Raw genomic sequence first — 9,616 nt, 5'->3', positions numbered from 1 at the left:
CAGTCTGTCTGGAATTGCTCACTTTGTGACAGCGACATAATCCGTGCCTGTGTTTTTTTTTTTACAAGCCCTGTTCACCTCGGTCGTGCCTTTCTCCCACCCCAATCCAAATGATTCCTTTCCTACATATCTGGTCTGCAGTGTTCTTCCCGCCTCGCCGAGTTTGAGGAATCAACGCTGTGCTGACCCATTTAGCAGAATGTCCTGATTCCTTTTGTTGACTGGGAGGCCCCACACAGCTAGAAGTAATAGGGGAAATAATGAGGGCTGGTAAAAAAGATGCTGCAATAACCGTGGGTGGTTTCAATCTTCTTAGGACTGGAAGCATCAAATTGGCAAAGAAAGTCTGAAGGATGAGCTCATGGAGTATATTGAGGACAGTTTTTCCAGAACAATTTGTTCTGGAACCAACCACGAAACGGGTCATATTAGATCTAGTAGTGAGACAGGATTAACAAATGACCTGGTAAAAGATTCTGTCGGTAAAAGTGACGATAAGGTGATAGAATTTCACATTCGCGTTTGATGTGAGAAAGGTGGGTCTTAAACTAGCGTCTTAAACATAAATACAGGTTTGAAGGCAGAGTTGGCCAAAGTGGAATGGGAAAATAGGTTAAAAGATAAGGTAAGCAGTGGCAGGGGGTGGTGCAGTAGCTATTACTGCTGCCTCACGGCATCGAGGACCCGGGTCACTGTCCGTGTGGAGTTTGCACATTCCATGTCTGCGTGGGTCTCACCCCCACAACCCAAAGATGTACAGGGTAAGTGGATTGGCCACGCTAAATTACCCCTTAATTGAAAAAAAAAAAGAATTGGGTACTTAAAATTCTTTTAAAAAGGTGAGTAGTGGCAACATTTTAAGGAGCTATTTTATAACTCAACATATAATAATCTTTATTATTGTCACAAACAGGCTTACATTAGCACTACAATGAAGTCACTGTGAAAATCCCCCAGTCGCCACATTCCGGCGCCTGTTCGGGTACACCGAGGGAGAATTCAGAATGTCCAATTCACCTAACTGCACGTCTTTGGACTTGTGGGAGGAAACCGGAGCACCCGGAGGAAACACACGCAGACACGGGGAGAACGTGCAGACTCCGCACAGACAGTGACCCAAGCTGGGAATCGAACCCGGGACCCTGGAGCTGTGAAGCAACAGTGCTAAGCACTGTGCTACCGTTTCATTGAATAAGAAAGGCGCACCATCTGTGACTAGAGGATGGTATCAAATTGAAAGGAAAGATGTATAATTCTGCAAAGATCAATGGTAGAATTAATAATGGAGACCAAGGAAATGACAAAAACTCAACAACTATTTTGTATCTGTCTCCACAATAGAAGGCATGGAAAAAACATCCCAAAAGTAGGAAAAAATATGTTCACTTGCTTCCGATTGGGAGTTAATCCTGTCTCGAAGAATCCTTTCCAATAATTTCCCAACCACTGACATAAGGCTCACCGGCCTGTAATTTCCTGGATTATCCTTAAAGAAACAACATTAGCTGTTCTCCAGTGCTCTGGGACCTCGCCTGTAGCCAGTGAGGTTACAAAGATTTCTGTCAAGGCCCCAGCAATTTCCTCCCTTGTCTCCCTCAATATTCTGGGGTGGACCCCAACAAGCCCATGGGACTTATCTACCTTAATGTTTTTCAAGACGCTCAACACCTTTTTGATCTCAATGTGACTTTGGGAAAATGCTGGAATCTATTAAAGAAGTACCCTCGATTAGAAGTACATTTTTAAAAACACAATATAGTCAGGCAGTCAGTATGGCTTTGTGAAAGAGAGATTGTTTTTGACAAATTTATTACGAGTTTTTGAGGGTGCAACAAGCTAGATGAAAAAAGATGTTATTTGGATGTTCAAAAGGCATTTGATAAGATGCCACATAAAAGGTTACTGAGCAAGATTAGAACTCATACGTGGGATCTAACCAAATTGGAACTATGTCCCATAGCGAGCGCATTTAGCTATGTTCTCGGCGCTAAACACAATGCAATCTAACATGACTCCAGTTAGGTATGGGCGCCTCAGTGGGGAACGCGGAGCCGAGGTGCACTTAGCCCCATTTTCACAAGGCCATTTTTAAATGCTGTCCCGATCTCTCGAGCCCCCTACATGACCCCTGACGTTTTCAGGGATCCCAGGCGTTTTCTACCCCCGCCACCCCCTCTTCCTCCCTCCTTTCGACCTTGCCTACTTATCTGTGGCAATGCATCCTGCAGGAATGCCCTCGCTCCACTGCGTGATGGCGAGTTCCACATTCTCTCCGTTGTCTGGACAAAGCGCTTTCTCCTAATTCCTTAGGCCGTAAGATCACAAGAATTAGGAGCCGAGGTAGGCCTTTCGGCCCATCGCCTCCGCTCCGCCATTCAATGAGATCATGACTGAACTGATAGTGTTGTGGGCCAGGGCTTAGAAACTGCAAAGTATATTATGAAGTTCACCTGACCTACATCCTTTATGTTGAATTTGGTTAGGATGAACAGAAAAGGCTTCTACCACGTACGTGATTCATCAAACTTCCTAGACACTTTAATCACATTAACGTATATATATATATATATATATATAAACACAGCAAGAGTTTTTATCAATTACAAACAAACACAGTTACAGTAATCTATGCATATAACACTTAATGAATTCCCCTTAGCTGTTCCAATTCAATAACAAAATCCAATTTAACCAAGAAACCCCTTTTCAAGGGCTTGGCCCGGCACACTGTATTCTCACTTCAATGGGACTGGTCCTTTCTCTGAGATTCTGATCCCGGGGGTCCAGCCAGCAGATTCAAACTCCTGGGAAACAACTATCTTTAAAGTTACCGAGGCAGTTAGCCACAACCCATGGGCTTTTTACTGGAACAGCTTTTAAAAAGAAATGAGAGAAAAACGGAAACACTTCTTTCTCCTTCAGTCCAAAGCAGTCAAACTGAAACTTAAGAAAAAACCCTCTCACCTGACAGCCACGGCCCAATGTGCTGCAAGTCACATGATAAGGCTTTAAACCTTTTTTAAAGGGACACTCACATGGCAACAGGATGATCCTTGACTCCACTTTCCCGCCTTATCCCCGTAAACCCGTGGGGCAGCACGGCAGCATTGTGGATAGCACAATTGCTTCACAGCTCCAGGGTCCCAGGTTCGATTTGCGGCTTGGGTCACTGCGGAGTCTGCACATCCTCCCCGATGTATGTGGGTTTCCTCCAGGTGCTCCGGTTTCCTCCCACAGTCCAAAGATGTGCAGGTTAGGTGGATTGGCCATGATAAATTGCTCTTAGTGTTCAAAATTGCCCTTGGTGTTGGGTGGGGTTACTGGGTTATGGGGATAGGGTGGGGGTGTGGGCTTGAGTAGGGTGCTCTTTCCAAGAGCCGGTGTAGACTTGATGGGCCGAGTGGCCTCCTTCTGCACTGTAAATTCTATGATTCTATGAAACCTTTAGAGTACTGAGAGGCCGACATAGAGTGGACGTGGAGAAGGTGTTTCCACCGGTAGGAGAGACCAGAACCCGAGGGCACAGCCTTGGCCTGAAGACTTTGCTCCAGGCACGGATCCGATTTGGGATTCACGCGTGATTCACCCATTGTGCCTGGATCTGTGCCGGCGCAACACCGCACCCATCAGCTTTACTAATACTCTTCATTAGTGTCACAAGTAGGCTTACATTAACACCACAATGAAGTTACCATGAAAATCTCCTAGTCACCACACTCCGGCGCCTGTTCGGGTACACAGAGGGGCTGTTTAGCACACTGGGCTAAGTCGCTGGCTTTGAAGGCAGGCCAGCAGCACGGTTCGATTCCCGTACCGGCCTCCCCGAACAGGGGCCGGAATGTGGCGACTAGGGGCTTTTCACAGTGACTTCATTGGAAGCCTACTCGTGACAATACGCAGTTTTCATTTCCGAATTCAGAATGTCCAATTCACCTAACAAGCACTTCTTTCGTGGGAGGAAACCGGAGCACCCGGAGGAAACCCACGCAGACACGGGGAGAACGTGCAGACTCCACACATGACAGTGACCCAAGCCGGGAATTGAACCCCCGTGTCCCTGGTGCTGTGAAGCCACTGTGCTACCGTATCAAACACTTCCATAATTTAATGACCTTGAGCTGGTCACCCTGACTAATATTAAGTAATAATTAGGTTAACATATGAAAAGTGTTCCACTCAATCAGGATATATTTGTCTTGTATAAATATATCCAATATCCGATTTGGCAACTGGCAGTGACGTGCATAAAACGATCTTTATGATGTCACAAATATTGCCATTTTGATCTCATAATGATGTGTGGCTTTATAAAGTTTGTTGCTCATTAAGTACTTCCACATTAATGATCGGCTTGTTGGTGAGACAGAGTCAAGGAGATTTTGTGTTCGCAGCCGGTCGTAGGCCCGAGGAGAGGATGTCGGACTGGAAGAATTACATCAACTCGATCCTGAAGGATAAGAACGTGGAGGATGCCGCCATTGTGGGGCACGCTGACAACAAGTCCGTCTGGGCCTCCAAGCCGGGGGGCATCCTGGCCGCCATCTCCCCGCAGGAGGTGAGCCTGCTGATAGGACAGGACCGCAAGGCTTTCCTACAAACCGGCATCACCATCGGGGGGAAGAAGTGCTCCGTCATCCGGGACAACCTCCTGGTCAACAATGACGGGGTGATGGACGTGAGGATGAAGTGCGGGCAGAGCAAGAGCATCTGTATCGGCAAAACCATCAAGATCATGGTGTTCGTGATGGGGAAAAGGGGCATTCACGGGGGAGCGCTCAACAAGAAGGTCCACGAGTTGGTTAACTTCCTCAAACAGAGGGGAATCTAACAGGAATCTGCCCGTCAGGATTCCTTGAGAATAGGGATTTCAAAACTGATAATAAATTATACTTGAATACAATCTTTAACTTTTTATAGCGTCTGATTTTCAGCCAAAGTGAAGCCATCCCATCCTCCAGGGAGCAAGAATAGCACCCCTACGGCCAATCCACCTAGCCTGCACATCTTTGGACTGTGGGAGGAAACCGGAGCACCCGGAGGAAACACACGCACACGCGGGGAGGATGTGCAGACTCCGCACAGTGACCCAAGGCCAGAATCGAAACCGGGTCCCTGGCGCTGTGAGGCAGCGGTGCTAACCACTGTGCTACCCTGCCATAATAAGTGACCCCAGTGAGAGTAAACCTTCCTCATGAGAAAGACCCCACTCCCAGATCCAGACAGAGTGACAAATGTCCAGACAGAGTAACCTCAGACAGGGAGTGACCCCCAGTAACGGACCCTCAGACAGGGAGTGACCCAGCGACAGTGAGTGACCCTCAGACAGGATGTGACCCTGAGACAGGGAGTGACCCTGAGACAGGGAGTGACCCTGAGACAGGGAGTGACCCTCAGACAGGGAGTGACCCTCAGACAGGGAGTGACCCTCAGACTGGGAGTGACCCTCAGACAGAGAGTTACCATCAGAGAGTGAGTGACCCTCAGACAATGAGTGACCCTCAGACTGGGAGTGACCCTCAGTGAGTGACCCTCAGACAGGGACCTACCCTCAGACAGTGAGTGACCCTCAGACAGTGAGTGACCCTCAGACTGGGAGTGACCCTCAGACAGTGAGTGACCCTCAGAGAGTGAGTGACCCTCAGAGAGTGAGTGACCCTCAGACAGGGACTGACCCTCAGACAGGGACTGACCCTCAGACAGGGAGTGACACTCAGTGAGTGACCCTCAGACAGGGAGTGACCCTCAGTGAGTGACCCTCAGACAGGGTGTGACCCTCAGTGAGTGACCCTGAGACAGGGAGTGACCCTGAGACAGTGAGTGACTCTCAGACTGGGAGTGACCCTCAGACAGAGAGTGACCCTCAGACAGGGAGTGACCCTCAGACAGTGAGTGACCCTCAGACAGTGAGTGACCCTCAGACAGGGAGTGACCCTCAGATAGGGACTGACCCTCAGACAGGGACTGACCCTCAGACAGTGAGTGACCCTCAGACAGGGAGTGACTCAGACAGGGAGTGACCCTCAGACAGGGAGTGACCTTCAGACAGTGAGTGACCCTCAGACAGGGACTGACCCTCAGACAGGGACTGACCCTCAGACAGGGAGTGGCCCTCAGACAGTGAGTGACCCTCAGACAGGGAGTGACCCTCAGACAGGGAGTGACCCTCAGACAGTGAGTGACCCTCAGAGAGTGAGTGACCCTCAGACAGGGACTGACCCTCAGACAGTGAGTGACCCTCAGATAGTGAGTGACTCAGACAGGGAGTGACCCTCAGACAGTGAGTGACCCTCAGACAGTGAGTGACCCTCAGACTGGGAGCGACCCTCAGACAGGGACTGACCCTCAGACAGTGAGTGACCGTCAGACAGGGAGTGACCCTCAGACAGGGACTGACCCTCAGACAGTGAGTGACCCTCAGACAGGGAGTGACCCTCAGATAGGGGCTGACCCTCAGACAGTGAGTGACCCTCAGACTGGGAGTGACCCTCAGACTGGGAGTGACCCTCAGACGGAGTGACCCTCAGACAGTGTGTGACCCTCAGACAGGGAGTGACCCTCAGATAGGGACTGACCCTCAGACAGGGACTGACCCTCAGACAGGGAGTGGCCCTCAGACAGTGAGTGACCCTCAGACAGGGAGTGACCCTCAGACAGGGAGTGACCCTCAGACAGTGAGTGACCCTCAGAGAGTGAGTGACCCTCAGACAGGGACTGACCCTCAGACAGTGAGTGACCCTCAGATAGTGAGTGACTCAGACAGGGAGTGACCCTCAGACAGTGAGTGACCCTCAGACAGTGAGTGACCCTCAGACTGGGAGCGACCCTCAGACAGGGACTGACCCTCAGACAGTGAGTGACCGTCAGACAGGGAGTGACCCTCAGACAGGGACTGACCCTCAGACAGTGAGTGACCCTCAGACAGGGAGTGACCCTCAGATAGGGGCTGACCCTCAGACAGTGAGTGACCCTCAGACTGGGAGTGACCCTCAGACTGGGAGTGACCCTCAGACGGAGTGACCCTCAGACAGTGTGTGACCCTCAGACAGGGAGTGACCCTCAGATAGGGACTGACCCTCAGACAGGGACTGACCCTCAGACAGTGAGTGTCCCTCAGACAGGGAGTGACTCAGACAGGGAGTGACACTCAGACAGGGAGTGACCTTCAGACAGTGAGTGACCCTCAGACAGGGACTGACCCTCAGACAGGGAGTGACCCTCAGACAGGGAGTGACCCTCAGACATTGAGTGACCCTCAGACAGTGAGTGACCCTCAGACAGGGAGTGACCCTCAGACAGGGAGTGGCCCTCAGACAGGGAGTGACCCTCAGACAGCGAGTGGCCCTCAGACAGGGAGTGACCCTCAGACAGGGAGTGACCCTCAGACAGGGAGTGACACTCAGACAGGGAGTGACCCTCAGACAGTGAGTGACGCTCAGACAGGGAGTGACCCTCAGACAGTGAGTGACCCTCAGACAGGGAGTGACCCTCAGACAGTGAGTGACCCTCAGACAGAGAATGACCCTCAGACAGTGAGTGACCCTCAGACAGGGAGTGACCCCAAGACAGTGTGTGACCCTCAGACAGGGAGTGACCCTCAGCCAGGGAGTGACCCTCAGACAGGGAGTGGCCATCAGACAGGGAGTGACCCTCAGACAGTGAGTGACCCTCAGACAGGGAGTGACCCTCAGACGGGGACTGACCCTCAGACAGTGAGTGATCGTCAGACAGGGAGTGACCCTCAGACAGGGAGTGACCCTCAGACAGTGAGTGGCCCTCAGTGAGTGACCCTCAGACAGGGAGTGACCCTCAGTGAGTGAGCCTCACTCTGAAAGGGAGTGACCCTCACTCTGACAGGGAGTGACACTCACTCTGACAGGGTGTGACCCTCAGTGAGTGACCCTCACTCTGACAGGGAGTGACCCTCAGTGAGTGACCCTCACTCTGACAGGGAGTGACCCTCAGTGAGTGACCCTCACTCTGACAGGGAGTGACCCTCAGTGAGTGACCCTCACTCTGACAGGGAGTGACCCTCAGTGAGTGACCCTCAGTGAGTGACCCTCAGTGAGTGACCCTCACTCTGACAGGGAGTGACCCTCAGTGAGTGACCCTCACTCTGACAGGGAGTGACCCTCAGTGAGCGACGCTCAGTGAGTGACCCTCACTTTGACAGGGAGTGACCCTCAGTGAGTGACCCTCACTCTGACAGGGAGTGACCCTCAGTGAATGAGCCTCACTCCGACAGGGAGTGACCCTCAGTGAGTGACCCTCACTTTGACAGGGAGTGACCCTCAGTGAATGACCCTCACTCTGACAGGGAGTGAACCTCAGTGAGTGACCCTCACTCTGACAGGGAGTGAGCCTCAGTGAGTGACCCTCAGTGAGTGACCCTCACTTTGACAGGGAGTGACCCTCAGTGAGTGACCCTCACTCTGACAGGGAGTGACCCTCAGTGAGTGACCCTCACTCTGACAGGGAGTGACCCTCAGTGAGTGACCCACAGTGAGTGACCCTCACTTTGACAGGGAGTGACCCTCAGTGAGTGACCCTCACTCTGACAGGGAGTGACCCTCACTCTGACAGGGAGTGACCCTCAGTGAGTGACCCTCAGTGAGTGACCCTCAGTGAGTGACCCTCACTTTGACAGGGAGTGACCCTCAGTGAGTGACCCTCACTCTGACAGGGAGTGACCCTCAGTGAGTGACCCTCACTCTGACAGGGAGTGACCCTCAGTGAGTGACCCTCACTCTGACAGGGAGTGACCCTCAGTGAGTGATCCTCACTCTGACAGGGAGTGACCCTCACTCTGACAGGGAGTGACCCTCAGTGAGTGACCCTCATTCTGACAGGGAGTGACCCTCAGTGAGTGACCCTCAGTGAGTGACCCTCACTTTGACAGGGAGTGACCCTCAGTGAGTGACCGTCACTCTGACAGGGAGTGACCCTCAGTGAGTGACCCTCACTCTGACATGGAGTGACCCCCAGTGAGTGACCCTCACTCTGACAGGGAGTGACCCTCAGTGAGTGACCCTCACTCTGACAGGGAGTGACCCTCACTCTGACAGGGAGTGACCCTCAGTGAGTGACCCTCACTCTGACAGTGTGACCCTCAGTGAGTGACCCTCACTCTGACAGGGAGTGACCCTCAGTGAGTGACCCTCACTCTGACAGGGAGTGGCCCTCAGTGAGTGACCCTCACTCTGACAGGGAGTGGCCCTCAGTGAGTGATCCTCACTCTGACAGGGAGAGACCCTCACTCTGACAGGGAGTGACCCTCAGTGAGTGACCCTCATTCTGACAGGGAGTGACCCTCAGTGAGTGACCCTCAGTGAGTGACCCTCACTTTGACAGGGAGTGACCCTCAGTGAGTGACCCTCACTCTGACAGGGAGTGACCCTCAGTGAGTGACCCGCACTCTGACAGGGAGTGACCCTCAGTGAGTGACCCTCACTCTGACATGGAGTGACCCTCAGTGAGTGACCCTCACTCTGACAGGGAGTGACCCTCACTCTGACAGGGAGTGACCCTCAGTGAGTGACCCTCACTCTGACAGTGTGACCCGCAGTGAGTGACCCTCACTCTGACAGGGAGTGACCCTCAGTGAGTGACCCTCACTCTG

At 52.1% G+C, this 9,616-nt stretch overlaps 1 protein-coding gene across 1 annotated transcript; it reads left to right on the top strand.

Moving 5' to 3' along the window:
* The first annotated feature begins 4,339 nt into the window (after positions 1–4,339).
* LOC140403727 (profilin-3-like) lies at positions 4,340–4,900 on the top strand. The gene has a single exon (XM_072491890.1). It carries the CDS (start codon positions 4,343–4,345, stop codon positions 4,826–4,828), a length of 486 nt encoding a protein of 161 aa, XP_072347991.1. The 5' UTR covers positions 4,340–4,342; the 3' UTR covers positions 4,829–4,900.
* The last annotated feature ends 4,716 nt before the right edge of the window (positions 4,901–9,616 follow it).

Source organism: Scyliorhinus torazame, chromosome 29 (genome assembly GCF_047496885.1).
Source record: "Scyliorhinus torazame isolate Kashiwa2021f chromosome 29, sScyTor2.1, whole genome shotgun sequence".
NCBI lineage: Eukaryota > Metazoa > Chordata > Chondrichthyes > Carcharhiniformes > Scyliorhinidae > Scyliorhinus > Scyliorhinus torazame.
The sequence above is the reverse complement of the archived record's forward strand: the minus strand, read 5'-3'. Positions and strand labels throughout refer to the sequence as shown.